Source organism: Mastomys coucha, unplaced genomic scaffold (assembly GCF_008632895.1).
Source record: "Mastomys coucha isolate ucsf_1 unplaced genomic scaffold, UCSF_Mcou_1 pScaffold21, whole genome shotgun sequence".
Lineage (NCBI taxonomy): Eukaryota > Metazoa > Chordata > Mammalia > Rodentia > Muridae > Mastomys > Mastomys coucha.
The window spans coordinates 107,092,451-107,111,899 of record NW_022196904.1 but is presented as its reverse complement, the minus strand read 5'-3'; the positions used below and the strand labels follow the sequence as shown (position 1 = coordinate 107,111,899).

At 39.3% G+C, this 19,449-nt stretch overlaps 1 protein-coding gene and 1 long non-coding RNA gene across 4 annotated transcripts in view; one reads left to right on the top strand and one right to left on the bottom strand.

Annotated features, from left to right (window-relative positions):
- Smg1 (SMG1 nonsense mediated mRNA decay associated PI3K related kinase) overlaps nucleotides 1-18,708 on the top strand; it is a 101,599-nt gene extending 82,891 nt beyond the window's left edge. For all 3 annotated transcript variants that reach the window (XM_031388029.1, XM_031388030.1, XM_031388031.1), the window contains 14 exons: nucleotides 151-385; nucleotides 4,057-4,283; nucleotides 6,419-6,569; nucleotides 6,666-6,855; nucleotides 7,049-7,518; nucleotides 9,614-9,748; nucleotides 11,154-11,306; nucleotides 11,565-11,744; nucleotides 12,396-12,623; nucleotides 13,692-13,903; nucleotides 14,050-14,156; nucleotides 15,947-16,126; nucleotides 16,208-16,314; nucleotides 17,383-18,708. In XM_031388029.1, the coding sequence (XP_031243889.1) occupies nucleotides 151-385; nucleotides 4,057-4,283; nucleotides 6,419-6,569; nucleotides 6,666-6,855; nucleotides 7,049-7,518; nucleotides 9,614-9,748; nucleotides 11,154-11,306; nucleotides 11,565-11,744; nucleotides 12,396-12,623; nucleotides 13,692-13,903; nucleotides 14,050-14,156; nucleotides 15,947-16,126; nucleotides 16,208-16,314; nucleotides 17,383-17,460 (2,653 nt within the window). In that variant the 3' untranslated portion in view covers nucleotides 17,461-18,708. The remainder of the gene's footprint in view (nucleotides 1-150; nucleotides 386-4,056; nucleotides 4,284-6,418; nucleotides 6,570-6,665; nucleotides 6,856-7,048; nucleotides 7,519-9,613; nucleotides 9,749-11,153; nucleotides 11,307-11,564; nucleotides 11,745-12,395; nucleotides 12,624-13,691; nucleotides 13,904-14,049; nucleotides 14,157-15,946; nucleotides 16,127-16,207; nucleotides 16,315-17,382) is intronic.
- LOC116102850 overlaps nucleotides 13,487-19,449 on the bottom strand; it is a 10,113-nt gene continuing 4,150 nt past the window's right edge. Inside the window, exon 2 of the long non-coding RNA XR_004123308.1 lies at nucleotides 13,487-13,926. This is a non-coding gene — a long non-coding RNA (uncharacterized LOC116102850). The remainder of the gene's footprint in view (nucleotides 13,927-19,449) is intronic.

Below are 19,449 nucleotides of genomic sequence, written 5' to 3'. Positions count from 1 at the left end.
CTAGATCATCTTATTGTCTTAATATGTTTTATTTTAATCCCAGATTTAAAGCACTATTATATTTGGCCAGTGTTAGTCACTTTCTTTGAGATTTGTAGTCTTTTCTAGTCTATGTGCACTGAATCAAATTTGTTTTCATTGTCCACATAGGCGTAACCTTATGATGGAAGGTGCAGCTTCAAGTGCTGGAGAGCAGCTAGTTGATCTGACATCCAGAGATGGAGCCTGGTTTCTAGAGGAGCTGTGTAGTATGAGTGGAAATGTCACCTGCTTGGTGCAGTTACTGAAGCAGTGCCACCTGGTACCACAGGACTTGGATATTCCCAACCCCGTGGAAGCATCTGAGGCTGTTCATTTAGCCAATGGAGTATATACATCTCTGCAGGTGAACACTTATAAGTTTGGTTGGGAATATAGTTCAGTTGGTAGAGTGTTTGCTTAGCATGCATGAAGCCCCAAGTTTTATCCTGAGAGACACATAATCAAGAGTAGTGTCACATACCTGTAATACTGGTATTTGGGCAGTAGAGTCAGGAAGATCAGAAAGTTCAAGGTCATCCTCAGCTGTAAGACTCAGTCTTAAAACAACAACAAACAACCCAGCAGCAAAACAGATTATCAGGCAGTGTGGGTTCCCATTTTTTGCCCCAAGTTTTCTAGATTGAGGTTAGATATTAAAGAGTTTTGCTTAGGTTCTTAATTCAAAGAGCAGTTTGACATGTTGTTAACATGTGTGCGCATAAAATGGGGATTGGTATGAAGTTTATAATTAATTTGACTGTTGCTTATGCAGTCATTTAAAATAAGGATCAGGGGCTAGAGAGTTGGCTTACTTGATATGAGCACTTGTTGCAAAAGACCTGCTTCTATTCTCAGCACTCACATGAAGAGGGTTCATCACCTCCTCACGCACCAGTATGTATAGTATAGCGGTGAGTTTAGGCTATGCCACTTTGGCTCCCTGCAGATTGTACATGTGCACCCACCCAGGAACTATCTTTGGATCTGCGATTGAAAGACAGACAGACAGAGGCCCCCCCTCCAAATGTCTTGGCTACCTTAAAGGCTGGGCACTCTAAACCTTCTCCTAGGCCCAATTGGGGAAGTGGCCAGTGGCCACTTAACCCGAATTCTTACATGGCTTATTGGCTTTATCTCTTGTAGCTCCTACATCCGTCTGCATCCCATGGCTTTGTGGTGGCCTCTTTTCCTTCCCACTGAGTCCTAGTGGCTGCTGGCATCTTTATTGATTGATCATAAACCAGTTGGGAGCAGGGACCTTTAGCGATTAGACACATATATTCCTGATTGAATCAAAGCATTAGAACCAATTTCTAATTGGTTCTAATTAATTTCTGTCCAAATTAGGAAAAAAAAAAACCAAAACACTTCTCTCAGACATAAATTGAATATAACATAACAGTTATATAAATCATAAGAGTATGATACTCAATTAACATCCAGTCTATCATATTTGTCTGTTACAGAAAGTACTCTACTATCATTCTTAAAGAGTTGATGATTCTATACCTGAATTATGTTTTGATTTTAGCCATTTGAAAACTGTTTTCAACTCCATGTCATATCTCTCGGTGCTAAGCAACCTAAGTTTATGAGACTATGACTAGTCTTCAACCCTGTCAGAAACCCTGTCAGAAAGAACAAATTAAACATTACCTGAGTATTTAGGAAGCACTAAACATAGCTTCTAAAACAGTTGTAGAAATAGCTGACTACCTGCACAGCCCCTAACCCTTATAATGTTGCAGCATCTGTCTTTAGCCTTCTGGCCCTGAACCAATTGATAGACTTTGAAATGGAGCAGGAACTATGAAGGACTAGTTTGTTCTGTCTTGGCAGAACTAAACTGTCAACTCTCTTGCATTATGTGTGCTTTCATGAACAGTATTTTTCTGACTGTAGATGGATAGAGCAATTTTTGCTCCGTGGCTACCTTGCCATGATAAGCAATCTCTCCTGGAGGTAAAATGTTTTTTTTTTTCTTTGAAGGAGAATGAGAAGCTGTCAGGAGCAGACATGTCTTGTTGTTAAATGACCTTTAATAATGAAAGCACATTAAATGTCATATTTTTGTGGATTTCTGATGTTTTGAAGACTAAAGTATATTTGAACTGTTAAACCTTAGCTACTCCTAGCCATTTCTGTTTGAGTAAATTGAAAGCATTTTATTATAATTAAATTAGAATCTAACCTACCCATGATTTTACTATCTGTCCCTTAATTTGTGTTACTTAATTCTCTTAGTTTGTAATAGCAACTATTAGAAGGGTTGGGTCAAAACCTTAGCCAGGTGGTGGTGGCACACGCCTCTAATCCCAGCACTTGGGAGGCAGAGGCAGGCAGATTTCTGAGTTCAAGGCCAGCCTGGTCTACAGAGTGAGTTCCAGGACAGCCAGGGCTACACAGAGAAACCCTGTCTCGAGAAAAAAAAAGAAAGAAAGAAACAAACAAAAGAAGTACTGACATCCCAAGCTATTCCACAGTAAAGAATTACAAAATTAAAGAAAGAAATGCTTTAAATTTTTGTACTTTGCTGAAAATTCTTTTCCCAGGGTCTATAAAACATTCATTTGTATGCACAGCTCTTATAAAGGACAGTGTTTAATTGGGGCTGTCTTAAAGGTTCATAGGTTCAGTGGTCCCTTGGCTAAATTGAATGATTTGGCCCAACTGAAATGTTAGGTATCCACCTAAGCCAAATATTCTAGTTTTTTTGGTTTTTTGAGACAGAGTTTGTCTGTATAGTCCTGGCTGTCCTGGAACTCACTCTGTAGACCAGGCTGGCCTCAAACTCAGAAATCCGCCTGTCTCTGCCTCCCAAGTGCTGGGATTAAAGGCACGTGCCACCACTGCCTGACCGAAAACCTTGTATTCTTGAATGAGTTGCATATGGCACAATGCATATCTAAGAGTAGCAATATTAATTTCAAATTTCATATCAATAGATTGATACCAATGTAAGATTATAGCTATATAATATTTTGTTCAGAAATAAAAATTTAGTAATCTAGCCCACCTGTTTCCTCTGTGTTCAAAATTATGACTATTTCCAAATTAGCCCTTAAAATGACAACCTATCTATAATTTATAAAATAACTATAACCAGATACCCAAACCCAGGGAATTGAACTGATGACTCTCCATGTCTTCCTGTTAGAGATTGGTTTTAATGTTTTGATTCAATCAAGAATCTGTGTGTCTAAATACGAAAGGCCCTTGTTCCTAATTGGTTTTTGATTGATCAATAGAGATGCCGGTGGCTAATGACTGGTCAAAGAGAGATGGGGCAGGACCCTTCGAGTTGCCTGGGCTAGGATGCACGGGGGAGGAGGAAAGATTACCACGAAGTGGTGGGACAGGAGATAAACTCAATGAGCCATGTCATTATTTGTGTAAGTGGACACTGGCCCATTGGGCCTCTGTTAGCAGGGGAAGGTTTAGGAGTGCCTAGCCTTTGAGGTAGCCAAGACATTTTAAAATAACTGGTGTGTTTGCATGCATACGATTTTCAGGGAGCCAAGGTGACTCATACACATGAAATATTAAAAATAAAAATCTAAGGATCAGATTGTGGCTTTGTGTAGGTTGGTGTGTGTGTGTGTGTGTGTGTGGTTTTTTCTTCCCCCCACCCCCTTTCTCTCCCGCTCTAAGATGGGGTCATATTATGCATGTCTGGATCTCACCATGTGATCCATGTTGGCCTCTAATTCCTGCCTCTGCCTCCTAGTTGCAAGGGCTAGGATTAAAGGTGTACCATCACACCCAGCCTAGTTTTGTTTTTAAATTTTAGGCTTTTTGGACACAGCATCTCTTTGTAGTTGTGGCTAGTGTGGAATTTGCCGTGTGGTTCAGGCTATGATCAAATTTATGGCAACCTTCAAACTTGAAGCAATCCCTCAGGCTCTGCTTCCTGAGAGCTATGATTACAGGCTTGTGCCACCATGCCCTGTATGACTTAGGTTTCATTTCTGGGACATTATGAAATGTATAACACTTAGCAAAAGCATTAATATATATGTTCCTCTTTTTTTTTAGGAATTAAATTCAAATTTCCGGCAAATCATATTCCCAGAAGCACTTAGATGTTTAATGAAGGGGGAGTGCACCTTAGAAAGTATGCTCCATGAACTAGACAGTCTCATCGAGCAGACTACTGATGGAGTTCCTCTACAGACTCTAGTTGAGTCACTTCAAGCCTACTTACGAAACACAGCCATGGGACTTGAAGAAGAAACTCATGCTCATTATATTGATGTTGCCAGGTAAATGTGTTAACCAGCTATGTTTTGTTTAAGCAAAAAAAGAGATGGCAAATCAGCAATAGTGACACATGCCTGAAATACTAGGGCTTTGGAGACTAAGGGAAGAACATGGCTAATTCGAGCCATCCTCTCTCACAAAAAGAAATGTGGTAGGAATTAAGAGATAACCAGGTAATGAGATTCTGAGCTCTAACCTAATTAAATTTATTTTAAATTTTGAAGCAAATCCTATTACTGGTGAATGTTTATGATTTATAAACAACAACAACACAAGTCCATTGCTTCATGAGTACAGTTTTACTAGAGATTGTCTGCAGTCCTGTGCAAGCTCATCTTTACTCTGACCTTAGTGCATGCTTTCTTCACAGTAGCAGTGTCATGAAATGGGCAGTGGGAAAGTCATGGAATGTGCCTGGGTTTCACTAGTTACATACATATCTCTTTGAGTGTCTGTGCCCTTTAGTAGCTTATGCAGCTCTTTGTTGTATACACAGCTACTCTTGTTGCCATGGCTACCTGTGTGTGCATGAAATTCAGTGTGTGTATATAGGGGGGTTATTTTTTGTGAGGGGTGGAGGAGTGTGCACACTGGCGGGGAGGGGAAAGTCACTTGCCATAGTGCATATGTGGAAATCAGATGTTCTGTGTTTCCATGTTTATATGGGTTCTTAGAATCCAACTCAGGTTGTAAGGTTTCTCTGACAAGTACCTTTACCCATTGTGCCCTCTTGTCAGCTCTCAGTGTATTTTTTAAAGCCATGAAAGAATCTGAGTGGTTAACTTGGCTGATTAAATGTATACCCCACTTCAGGCAAACAATTTTAATTTAGTTTATAGTTAGGTTTGGAAGATTAAACATTGTATTCTTCTTTAATCCTGAAAAGCAGTTTGACTTTGGAAACTTTGGGGATTGCATAGCTCTGTAGACAAACATTGTAGCTGTGCTGAGCTCTTAGAGACTCAGGATCATTTCCTTTGTCATTCTGGTATTTAAGTTTACTGCAGAAAATAGAACTGAAGGGACAGAAATACTGTCCACCTGATTTCCTCACTTGGAAAATTGCAAGTAGAGAGGAGGGAGGGAGAGAAGGACTTGATTTCACAAGATGTGAAGTCATCTACACCTGCTCATTCTGGTTTACACTCTGTTCCTTGTTAATTTGTTATGTGTTGCGGGGGAGGCTGCACATGCCAGTGTGCACATACAGAGACTAAGTAATTCAGGAAACAATATGCCTGTAAACTTTTGTTGTTCCTTCAACAAAAAGGTAGCAGTAATTCCTTCCTGAAATCAGTGCTGCATTAGAAACCCCGTTTGTCCTTTTTAGCTGTAGTTATGTAAGAGTGTAACTAATAGTATAGACATGTACCAGCCAAAAGTGGCTTAAACTATTTATGTAATAGCAGTATCATCATTTCAAGGAACAGTTAAAAGTTAGGTAAAGCTGTGTCTGTTTTACTGAATTTCAGCCCTCCCCTTGATGTCTAGGTGTGGGTACAAGTACATGTGCTCATATATGTACAGCAGAAATTAATGTCAAGTGTTTTCCTCTTTTGCTCTGCCTTTTTTTTTAAATTATAAATTTAAATTATAAATTTTTTTAAATTATAAATTGAGCCTAGAACTCTCTGATTGGCTATACACAAGATTCCCCTGTCTTAGCTTTCCATTGCTGGGGTCAGAGGCATATGACTTCATGCCTTGCCATTGATGAAAGTTTTCATCTGACGTACTTTAAATCACACAATATTTTTAAGTTTTGAAATGTACTTCCATTACTGACTAAAGTTCGTTCCAATTACATTGCTATAGCACTACCGCACCTGACAGTTTTATAGATCCACATTTTGGAATTAGGTTATTCTTGATGTTCTTGTGTATTATATAGTAATTTCTAAAATGTCCTTCATATTTAAAATCATACAAGTAGATATTACACATAACTAAAACTGAGCTAGAATCATTGATTTCATAATAGAACTGGCACTAATACCATTCTCTCATAGAAGTTAGCATAATGGTAGCATGTTTCTGTAGACTTTGTATAGAAGTCTGTAAGACTCACAGACTTTTGTATTCCCCAAACAAACTCTCCTTCAGGTGAGGGTTTTAACACCAGTTTCTTTTTCTCTAGAATGCTACATGCTCAATATGGTGAATTAATCCAACCAAGAAATGGTTCAGTTGATGAAACACCAAAAATGTCAGCTGGCCAGATGCTTTTGGTAGCATTTGATGGCATGTTTGCCCAAGTTGAAACTGCTTTTGGCTTATTAGTTGAGAAGGTAAACATTAACTTTGTTTTATGAAAGGTCTAAGTGCAGTAGTCCTTTATTGTGAACAGAGGAAAGTAAGCATTCCTTTTTTTTCCGTTTGCATAGTTAAACAAGATGGAAATTCCTGTTGCTTGGCGGAAGATCGACATTATTCGGGAAGCCAGGAGTACCCAGGTCAATTTTTTTGATGATGACAATCACCGGCAGGTGCTAGAAGAGATTTTCTTTTTAAAAAGACTACAGACAATTAAGGAGTTCTTCAGGCTCTGTGGTACCTTTTCTAAAACATTGTCAGGTAATATTAGCATTCCGGCTTAGGTTGCCTTCATAGTACTCTAGAAGGAATCATTTGGAGTAGGCTTAATTTAACTGTGCACTTGTGAATTCTCCCTTTTTCAGATAAGCAGTGCCTTATATGATCTTATTTGTTCAGGACCCATTTTAAGATAATTTCCATCTCTCTCTCTTTCTCTCTCTCTCTCTTATAGGATCAAGTTCACTTGAAGATCAGAATACTGTGAATGGACCTGTTCAGATTGTGAATGTGAAAACCCTTTTTAGAAATTCTTGCTTTAGTGAAGACCAAATGGCCAAGCCTATCAAGGCCTTTACAGCTGACTTTGTAAGACAGCTCTTGATAGGACTCCCAAACCAAGCCCTTGGACTCACATTGTGTAGCTTTATCAGTGCCCTAGGTGTAGACATCATCGCTCAGGTAGAGGCAAAGGACTTTGGTGCTGAAAGCAAAGTTTCTGTAGATGATCTGTGTAAGAAAGCTGTGGAGCACAACATCCAGGTAGGGAAATTCTCACAGTTGGTAATGAACAGAGCTACGGTGTTAGCCAGCTCCTATGATACAGCCTGGAAGAAGCATGACCTGGTGCGCAGGCTGGAAACCAGCATTTCTTCCTGTAAGACAAGCCTGCAGCGGGTGCAACTGCACATTGCCATGTTCCAGGTAAGTAGTTTGCTGTGTAATTTGGTTTTCCTTACACAGTTCATGTATGAAAATACGTAAACTGCCTCAGTTGTGCCAAACCAAAGTGAACACTTCAAAGGTTTTGTGTTTTCTTTGCAATTACTTTTTTTTTTTTTAAGTTAACTTTTTTTTTTTTTTAAAGTGAAATGGAGTTAGTTTCATGTTTAATGTCCTTTGACTTTCTTTCAGCAGGACTGCATGATAAGCATTTAGTTTTTTGAGACAGGGTTTCTCTGTATAGCCCTGGCTGTCCTGGTACTCACTCTGTAGACCAGGCTGGCCTCGAACTCAGAAATCCGCCTGCCTCTGCCTCCCAAGTGCTGGATTAAAGGCATGTGCCATCACTGCCTGGCAAGCATTTTATGTATTTATGTATTAGTATTGTTTGTGAATATAGTTTATAATGGTTTTATTTATTCATGATGTAGGTAGGTCTGTATTCTGTATTGTTGAGTTTATAATTAAATTTATCTATAAATAGGTTTCACTGATGCTCTAAAAATATAGTGCATAGCTTTGGGTCTAAGTAAATCTGCCTTTATTTTGAAAAGTGTGTATAGAAGAAGCCTGTTTTGTCATGTAAGCACAGGCTTTGGGATAAGATTTTGTATTACAACCAAACCTAGTTCTGATCCCTTGCCTGTAGGTTGAGGGTGGTATCCCTTATGGAGGATGACTTGTGAGGGTTAGGCAACAATCTGTGAAGATGATAAGAATGTTGTAATGGAACATTGTAGCTCAGGGGTGGCTTTCTTATTTACTCTTTTATAAATGTAGACTTTGATATTGTCAAAAGAATGTCAGTTTTCTTGAGTTTTGGCATAGACAGTGGTTATTTTGTTTTACTTTTGACAGTGATCTGAAGGAACTATGTTTCAGAGGAACTATGGGCAGTTTCATCATTACTAGCTATTTTCTTACTTCATGAGTTAGGAAGAGAAGTATATTCAACCTGAATCACATTAGTTGTGTATTGATAGTCCTCCTTCTTAACACATTGTCTGTAGATTGGGGTAATGTTTTATTCTTTGAAATGCTACACATTTTGGATTTTATTCCCTTAGAAATTACTAGTGTTGGTACTGGGGCAGTGTTGCTTACTTATAGTTAGTAATGCATGCACAAGGCCCAGGGCACCCAACACTGCATAAACTGAACTGGGTTGTACACTTTTTTAGGCTGGATGATCGGTTTCAAGGTATCCTCAGCTATATGGCAGGTTTGATAATAGCCTGGGCTGTGTGAGACCTTGTCTAAAACCTTTGTCTAAAATAATAGTAATAATAATTAATGAAAAACATACACCATAAATTTAAAAGTTACAGTTAATATTGAGGAAAACTTTTTAAATATGGGCACACTTTAAAACTTTAAGCATAATATATAACTGTTGGATTATTTAACTGGTGCTAGAAATTATGATTTCTACACATTATATCAGGCACATCACTATACCCCTATCTCCTATAGAAGTTGTAACTCAAATGACCCTCAGAACATTAAAAGAAAAAGATTTTGATAGTGTGTGGATAGTTCTTCTGTGCTATTATTTCTTTCAGTCTCTGTCTAGTCTCCTTGCTAGACAGTCTCACCAGACCACTAAGTTCACTGCATCTTCTTATCTAGAGATCAACACACACGCACGCACGCACGCACGCACGCACGCACACACGGGCATCACCAAGATAAGGGTTTGTTGTTGTTTTGAAATGAAGCTCAAACTGACCTGGAACTTGTTAACCCTCTTTTCTCCATCTCACAAGTACTGGGATTACAAGTTTTTTTCCACCAGACCTGGAAAAGTCAGTTGTTTTTGGGAGCAGGTACACCAAATGTACTTAACAGATGTCTTAAGAATTCCTCTTTGAATGCCACATATTAGTGATCTGTGGAGTTTACCAGCTATTTTCCATGTTGGGAAAGTTTTCAGTTAGATGTGACATTTCTTTTATTCTCCCCAACTTTATTGCAACTCAATTTTCTGTTTTCTCCCAGTCTTACCTCATGTAGCTCTTTCCTTATTTATCTGAAGTTTTGTTCTACTGGGTCTACATTCCTCTTTTTCTTTGAATAGTGGCAGCATGAAGACCTCCTTATCAACAGACCACAAGCCATGTCAGTCACCCCACCTCGGTCTGCAATCCTGACCAGCATGAAGAAGAAATTGCATGCTCTCAGTCAGATTGAGACTTCAATTGGGACCGTTCAGGTGTGTCTGTCTTCCTACTAGCACATTCTGTTATAGAAGTGTAACTCAGCATATCTGTACCTATCTTCGGCTTTTAAGCCAAATGAATGTAACACATTCACTTTTCACTTCCACTTTTATTTTTCAGTGAAAATTAAGTCCTTTTCGTACAGTATATTCTGATCACAGTTTTCTAGTCCTCATTTCTTCCCAGAGTCTATCTCCACCTCCCCTGCCTTACAACACAATGCCTTTCTCTCTTAAGAAAACAGACTGTGTTTTGTTTTGTTTTTGTTTTTGTTTTGTTTGTTGTGCCCTTTTCCAAGGCCAAGGACTACTATAGTAATTATTTTACCTGGCTTATTGTAAAACTTGGTTACTTTTTACTTCTGTCCTATAGATAAAGGATTTAATATGTCCAGTGGAGCAGAACATGTTCCTAAATGATTGTTGACTATATGTGTCCAGCTCTCTGTTGAAAGCTAAATATTTAGTTAGTTTTTTAAAAAAGAAATTGGTTGCCCAGCTGTGGTAGCGCATGCCTTTAATCCCTGCACTTGGGAGGCAGAGGCAGGCGGATTTCTGAGTTCGAGGCCAGCCTGGTCTACAGAGATAGCCAGAGCTATACAGAGAAACCCTGTCTCAGGGAGAAAATAAATAAATTAAATAAATAAATAAATAAATAGGTCTTAAAGCTGTATATTTATGTGTATCCTTCATAACCCAGATATTTAGTGACATTCCTTTCTGATTATATATGAAATTCAGTACTAACATAGTATTTTAACATTTTGAAATGAAACTTTTTGATCTTTGTTCTTTCAAGTTGGCCAGCATTCTGCCACCTGAGCATGTCTTCAACCATGTTTTCTTCCTTTCCTCCCTCCTCCTCCTCTCCTTTCCCCTCCCCTTCAAATCTGTATTTAATTTTTTAAAAACTGCTTTAAGGGGCTGGAGATGGATCAGTGGTTAAGAGCACAGAGGTTCTGAGTTTAATTCCCAGCAACTACATGGTGGCTCACAACCATCTGTAAGGATCTGATTCACTCTTCTGGTGTGTCTGAAAAGAATGACAGTGTACTCAAATATATAAAATGAGTAAATAAATTTTTTAAGAAGATATTTTATATATATAAAAAACTACTTTAAAAAAAAAGAATCACAAACACTGCAAAAAAATTAAGCAAACCCCAAAGAACATGAAAGTGTTACAGATTTTAAGTAAATCAAAAGTTAATCTTTTTTTACCTAGACATCTTTGGCTTTTTAGTACTCAAAATCAAGACAAACTCTGAAACAAGGTTATTAGATACGTTTTCTAAATTAAGCATGCCCACCATACTACTTCTGACTCTGACCATGAAATGTTTAACACATAGGGAGTGGAGAGTGTGGTAAAGGCTCAGGTTTCTTCTGGCTTTTACAGGAGAAACTAGCAGCCCTTGAAGCAAGTATTGAGCAGCGGCTAAAGTGGGCAGGTGGTGCCAATCCTGCCCTGGCACCAGTACTACAAGATTTTGAAGCAACAATAGCTGAAAGAAGAAATCTTGTTCTCAAAGAGAGCCAGAGAGCAAACCAGGTACTGTATGCTCCTCTCAGGCTTCAGTTTCAAGGTTATGACACCATTTGAACTTTGTCTTCAGGTACTTTTAGCTGTCTCAGATCTTATAAATACTGACAAAATTATAATATGACAAAAACTAAAATATGTACTACTCACAGCCTTTTAAAAGTAAGTTCCCAGGACCAATTCTAATTCAGATTCTAGAAATGTGGCATTAGTGCTGTTTTTTTACTAATCACTTTTTCCACCCCAATGTGGGTTTTCTCTTCACAGGTCACTTTTCTCTGCAGCAATATCATTCATTTTGAAAGTCTACGAACAAGAACTGCCGAAGCCTTAAGCCTGGATGCTGCCTTATTTGAACTAATCAAACGGTGTCAGCAGATGTGTTCATTTGCGTCACAGTTCAACAGTTCAGTTTCTGAGTTAGAGCTTCGTTTATTACAGAGAGTGGTGAGTCCTGTGGGAGAAATTAAGTGCTAGTGTCTGAAATGATAAGGCCAGTAATCTAAAGTAAGGTTATGGTTATTGGAGACTAAATATATCTAACAAGTTGTTATAGGCATGCAGTGATGATTAAATCTTGCTTTGAGTATTTATCGAACTTGCCTGTTCAATAATATGTTGAATGAAAAAGATACTGTGGCTTATGTGAAAGTTCTAAGGGGGCCAAATGAATATAGTATTGTGTCCAGTGTGCCAAGAGTGTAGAACAGGCTAGTGGGGATGGCTGCTGGAAAGGTGAGCTAAGCCTGAAAGTACCAAGTTAGTGAGCTCAGTGTTTGAGTGCTATGGAAAAGATTTATTTAGGCTGTTTTAGGAAGTTTTGTCTTCATTTCAAAGAGTAATTTAGGTTAAGTTTAGAGACTTGGTTGTAGATATTTGTCATTCCAACTGTATTACTGGTTTTCAAACATTAAATATTTAAAGCATTTATATCCTAGATGATGTGCTGAAAAATTAGAATTCTTCATACACACTCAAGTTGTTAAGTGTTGTCTTCTATGAATCATCAAATCAAGAGCCAACAACTGAGAGTTTGTATCTCTTGCTGATGGTTATGATAGGACTTTTTCCAAGTGAATTTATGCTTATTCTGTTTAGGATACAACTCTTGAACATCCTATTGGCAGTTCTGAGTGGCTTCTATCAGCACATAAACAGTTGACCCAGGATATGTCCACCCAGAGGGCTGTTCAAACAGAGAAGGAGCAGCAGATAGAGACTGTCTGTGAGACCATCCAGAGCCTAGTCGACAGCGTAAAGACTGTGCTCACGGGTCACAACCGGCAGCTTGGAGATGTGAAGCATCTCTTGAAAGCCATGGCTAAGGTAATGAATCCGACTGACTTAGTTTCCTGTTTCAAGATAATAGCTTTGTAGAAAGATGTGACATTATATAAACAAAAATAACTTCTCAATTTACGTTTTGCAACTTGTTTGTAACTGCATTAAAATGTATTATTTTCATCAACTGTGTTTTAAAGCAGGCATTCTGATATTTGTACAGAGAGAATCTGAGGCTTAACTTGGTTAAGTTAGTGTCATTAAGCAGGCATTTTGGTTTTCAATCTTTTCCACCTGTATTTCTAAACATATACAGCTTGCCTCCAAAGTGAGTGAACTACTTGTGGCCTCTTCCCACCAGTACCCTACTCTCTCTGGTTAATAAGGACATCTATTATAGAAAAGGCTAAATTAAATTTCTTTATCAATTACAAAGTAGTGGGGACAATCTGTATTGAGAATCCTGGAATTTCGGTTTCTTTAGAAAAACAAATATAAGAGTATGTTTTTTCGTTTAAATACCAGGTTTGTGGATATGGGACTGTTACACAGCAGCTGACTATGAAGTGCTGTAGCAGAAGCATGGTTTTGACAGCTATAGATACAGTTTCTGTAATTGTGTGATATATGGGATTCTGGGAACGTTTCAGAGGGTGTGTGTGTGTGTGTGTGTATGCATGCTAGAGCCTCAATAGGGTTGGTCATTGTTGTGGCCTGGTGGGGCGGGCAGTGGTTGCTGTTTGTGACTATGCTCAAAGAAGAAACAAGAAAAAATAAATTAGATTCAGAGATAGATATCTCTCTTCTCTCTCCCTCCCTCCCTCCGTCTCCTCCCTCTAGCCTTTCTTATCTAGTGATAAGGGATGAAACTGGAGGTTATGTAAAGAGGGAAAAAACAACTCACAAAGTTGTAAAGAACGGCTATAATAGTCTTTTTATTTGAAATAAATATGCTAGAAATAAAGATTCTATAGTAAAAGAAAACTGACCTATAAGCACTTCAAACACAGTGACATTTAGATCACTTACTACCTCTTAAGAGGTGACTGTCTTGAAAGGAATTGCTGGAACAAGTAAGTCTGTTTCAGTGGTCTATGTCTGCATTGGTGGCAGGACGAAGAGGCTGCTCTGGCAGATGCTGAAGATATTCCCTATGAGAGCAGTGTCAGGCAGTTCCTGGCTGAATACAAATCGTGGCAAGACAACATTCAGACGGTTCTGTTCACACTAGTCCAGGCCATGGGTCAGGTTCGAAGTCAAGAGCATGTTGAAATGCTGCAGGAAATCACTCCCACCTTGAAAGAACTGAAGACACAAAGCCAGAGGTAAGGGTGCTCCCTGGCCAGCCCTAATGAAGTAGAAGCAAAGCATGAGAAGCTTATCTTTTGTCATTTTTATTTCTAACTTTGTTCATATGTTTGTAAACAGTTATATGACAAAACATTCCATAAATATTTATTTTTTATTTCAGTATCTATAATAATTTAGTGAGTTTTGCATCACCCCTAGTCACCGACGCAGCAAACGAATGTTCAAGTCCAACATCATCTGCAACTTACCAGCCGTCCTTTGCTGCAGGTATGAAAGAGGCCCGATCTCCGTGTGTTGACAAACATTTATACATACACGTTTAGGTGTTTAGCTATGGGTGAAGGTTTATTGCGTTTATAGTCACTGCCTTTTAAAAGAGTTTTCTTTAACACTGCCACATACTGGCTCAGTAGATTTTGGAATTAATAAAAATTTTCTATAACTCTAGCTCCTAAGGATCTGATGCCCTCTCCCTGTGTGCTACACACACAAGGGGTGTGTGGCATAAAGTCTTTACAAATAAACCAAACTGAAAAAGAGAAGTCAGCAAATTTGTTGAGGTTTAATATTTTTTATTTAAAAATGAATAGATTGATTTCCCTCAAAGACTAAGGTCAAGCATGGTAGTTCATACCTGTACTTGGGAGGCCAAAGCAGGAGGCTTGCAAGTCAGGCCTAAATGATTTCTTACTTCTCTTTTCTCTCCTTTCCTTCTTTTTTCCCTCCTTCCCTCTTTTTTTTTTTTAATTTTATTTATTCATTCATTTGTTTATTTTTAGATGTTATCTCTCTACATAGCTGTGGGTGTCCTGGTACTCACTGTGTAGATCCAAGGTAGCCTTGATGAACTAACTCACAGAGGTCCACTTGTCTCTGCCCACCAAGTGCTGGGGTGGAAGGCGTGCACCACATGCCCAGCTTCTGACTTTTAGTTATGATTTAAAATTTTATTCTTGTTGAGCGCTTTAGAATAGTAGATTAATAAGAGAAAGGGATTTTTGGAGCCTTCTGTCCAAATTAAAACATAAAAACTACTATGCATATCCGTAGGGCTTTTTTTTTTTTTTTTTAAATAACTTAGCACATAGACATCAGGATCATTTTGCTTTTTTTACAGTTAATACTAAATTGATAATTGCTTGATGTAAAGTTTATAAATGCCCAAAAAGTATGTAGTTCTATGCTGATATTTATTTTTAAAGGATACATTTCACTGCTGGGTGAGCCATTCTACAGTTGCCAGGGAGCTGCTGAGGGATTGAGATTGGCTGGGAGGAATGGTTTAGAAAGGTGGTGAGGAACACCCCTCCCCATCCCCACCCCCCTTTAAGATTTTTAAATTTAATGTATGAATGTTTTGCTTGTGTTGTGCACCAATAGGTGCTGCCTTGTGTCCCTAGAGATCAGAAGAGGGTCTTGGTCAGATATCATAGATTTCTCCACTATGTGGATATTGATGATTAAACCACAATCTCTGTTAGAAGAGGAAGTACTCCAAACTGCTGAGCTGTGTCTCCCAGTTTTTAAGGAATATTTATTTGTAGTGGGTTGGGGCATGTGGGTAGGGGGAGAGGATTATGTGAGGGTTGGGCTGTGTGTGTTCCAGAGGTAACCTTGGATTCCATTCCCCTTGGTTGTGTGTGGGTGTGAACTCATTCTGTAGACCAGGCTGGCCTCAAACTTGAGATCCTCCTGCCTCCTGAGTTCTGGGATTAAAGGCATGAGCCACCACAATGGGATAGGGACCTTTTTTTGGTTGTTGTTTGTTTTGTTTTGTTTTGTTTTTCCAGACAAGGTTTCTCTGTGTAGGCCAGGCTGTCCTGGAACTCAGAAATCCACCTGCCTCTGTCTCCAAGTGCTGGGATTAAAGGCATGCGCCACCACTGGGTACAAGTGGGCTGGGATAAGGACTTTTAGCATTATAAAAGTTTATTTTCAAGGTTGAGTACTGTGGAATAAGTCCTATCAGTCATTCCTTGTATGTGTGCTATGTGCCCCCCAGCCCACCCTCGGTTTCTGTTTGTATGCAAATTGAGCCACCAATTCTTTTTCTTTAGCGGTTAGGAGTAACACTGGCCAGAAGACTCAGCCTGATGTCATGTCTCAGAATGCTAAAAAGCTGATTCAGAAAAATCTGGCTACATCAGCAGATACTCCACCAAGCACCATCCCAGGAACTGGCAAGAGCATCGCCTGTAGTCCCAAAAAGGCTGTCAGAGACCCTAAAACTGGGAAAGGTAATCAGTTAGAATTTGGATGCCTTATAATTCTATAATACACAAAAATTGGTTTGACTTACATGTGCCGTTGTTTCATAGCTGTGCAAGAGAGAAACTCCTATGCAGTGAGTGTGTGGAAGAGAGTGAAAGCCAAGCTAGAGGGCCGAGATGTTGATCCAAACAGGAGGATGTCAGTTGCTGAGCAGGTGACTATTTTTTAAGATTAAGCTATGTATTAATGCTGCTGGTAGGCTTAAGGATCTCATTTACCCATTTCTTTATTTTATCAAGAAATAATAGGCTCTTGGCCTAGCAGAATGGTTCAGTGGGTAAAGGCATATGTCTCAGGGCCTGACAGCCTAAGTTCAGTCTCCAGTTTCACATGGTAGAATAAAGGTTGCCAGGTCATCCAAATTGTCCTCTCACTTCCATACGTGTTCCCATGCACACTCACACACTAAGTGTTAATGATAAAAAAATCAGCCCCTTAAACCTACATTCAGAACGCAGAAGGTTATTGGTAACACTGCTCTAAAGTTGTCAAATGCTCACTACTTGACTATTTACTATGTAGTACTTTCCTTTTAGGCAACTTCTTGCATAGAAGTTTAACCTGTGTGACTACTCTAATCATCCCCACACTCAAGTTAACCCTCACCTTACCGATTCTGAAAGTATCAGATGAAGGGAGGATGACAATTTTTGGAAGTGTAGACTCTTAAGTCCCATGAATACCTGTATTTTTGTCCAAAGTTCTCTCCTGTTACTGTATCTGTAACACACTTCCCCACCTCCTGCCCACCCCACCCGGGGCACTGGAGATTTGACTGTTGGTCCTTATAGGTGCTAGGCAGATATTTTACTGCTGAGCCATTCAACTGTTAGTTGTTTTGAAAAATGTTTAAAGTTTCAGAAAAGTTGTAGGGATGCCATACTTTTTACATAGACTAACCACTTCTGACATCTGCATCATTTATTTTGTTCTAAGCAGAACCTTTCATGGTATAACCCGGAGACGGTGGGGGTTGGGTTGGAAAAGCTTCTTACCATTCCTAAAGTTCTAAGGGTTCTGACTTTCCGAAAACCACTGAGCTCGTTGCATCTTCTGTAGTCATGAAGAGTGTTACATCTTTCTACCAGAGTAGAATCTCTCTTCCTTTGGGTGATTTGTTTGACTAGAAACTTGTTCTTTAGACAACTCATGCAATTGGTATATGAAATGTGACCTTTTGGGTTCTCAGTGATTTTCAGTTCTGTCCTATCTATGTTCACAGGTTGACTATGTCATTAAGGAAGCAACTAATCTAGATAACTTGGCTCAGCTGTATGAAGGTTGGACAGCCTGGGTGTGAATGGCAAGATAGTAGATGAGTCTGGTTAAGCGAGGTCAGACATCCACCAGAATCAACTCAGCCTCAGGCATCCAAAGCCACATCACAGTCGGTGGTGATGCAACTGGGGGCTTACTCTGAGGAAACCTAGGAAATCTCGGTGTACTAGGAAGTGAATCCTGCAGGACAGCTGCACTCAGGGATACGCCCAACACCATGGCAAGGGTCAAAGGTGAAGAAAGCAAGCTCACTGCCTGCACACGGAGATTGTCTTTCTGCCACAGAACAGCTGCAAACGTGTCAGGAGGTTAGCTGAGAAAGAAATCGGGCTGCTGCGGAGCACAGAGTGACTTGGAACTCCATTCCACCTGACCCTGTGTGTACAATCCAGGAAAACAAACCCCGCTCAGAAACAAGAGAAAATTGGGGTCGAGAAGAACTCACAGCCACGGAAGAGTTGTTGCATTCAGATTCTTGAGAAACATTTGTTGCTTGGCAACAGTACTGGTTGGGTTGACCAGTTAAGTACCAAAAGGCTTGAATTTCAGAAATGGACTGAAAAAATGGAGAGCAGTGTAATAGACACACACTACATCCGAAGAACTGACTTCTGAAATGAAGAGAAACGCACCTATGGATCCCACTCCTTCCCATCGCTTACCTGTTCCCCGGCTCCCCATTGACCCACCCTGGTAGATTAGCCAGCTGTCAGACTCACTTTTATTTCAATCCTTATACTTCATAAACTTTTGTCTCCCCATTGTTACCATATTTGGAGACAGAAACAGGAGCTTCTCCAAATCCAGTGAAAACACGGAAAATTCAAGGATTGTTTAAAGGTCTGTGATCATCCCATACAAGATGTAACTCTGGTTATTTCAGTCATATCTGTGACTCTATCATGTACAGTTTCCTGAATTGTCACTGTGCATCCAAACGTAATGAGTCTAACAGACACTGATTTCATGTGCGCTCCCCTCTGCTTACAATGTGCATTTTTTGGAGGTCATTCAAATTTTCCCTCTTCTGTGATTGCTGTAGTTTCTTTCATAGAAAGTAGCTGATCTGATGTAATCTTTTACCTTTTAAACAACCAGGATAGAGAACCTATTGGAGTTTGCATTGTTGATGACAGGTTCACAATAAAGTGACATTCTGGTGGAGGTAGAGTGAAATGTTTTTTAATTCAGTTTTCTCATTTGATACTTTTAATTTACAAAAGTGTAATTTTCTTTTATGTTTCAAAGTGTAAATTAAAAATGCTTTAGTTTACCTGGCATTTGAGGTATGCTCAGTAATGCCTACCAGCAGCACCTTTAAGTTCAGCTGGTGGCCTGTGATGAGTTCTGTTTACCTTTTGCAACATTTTATAGCTTGCTGTTTAGTGACTAGATTGTAGTGAGTCATGATAAAAGACATCCTTCATCTTAGCGTTTTCAGTACTCACTGCAGATCCTTGATAGAAGTGCAGACTAGAATAGAGCTAAAAATCACGTATCAACACAGAATAGCACATGGTATTTTGAGTCTTTCCCCTGCATTTTAGCAACTAATGTGGTGGCCTCTTAATTTGCCAGCCTCTACAAGCCTGAAAGGTCCAGGTGTGTCTAGGCTCTTCTCTGACTGCAATTCTAATCCTCACAGGATGGATGCCACTGTCAGCACTTTCTTAATTATGAGTATTGGGAGGTGCTGAGTCTCCACAAGTCTGCTGACAAGTTAATCTAGCACATCGCATTTGAGTGATTTTTGATTTTGAGCCTTATTGTCACAAAACAGCCTAGCTAGAATATTGATGCCATACTGTATTTTGCATGCTATTTCCTTCCTTAGAGGCATTGAGGGCAACTGCACTTTTGCTCTCTCAAGATGTGTCAGACATTTTTCATGTCAGGAAGAGCTTTTGTTGTAAGAAGAAAACCAACTCAGACTTTTGTCCCTATAGGTGATGGTAGTGGTCAGAAATGGCTTCTGCTTTGGTAATAGGTGAATTTTATTCTCCAAGAGTCT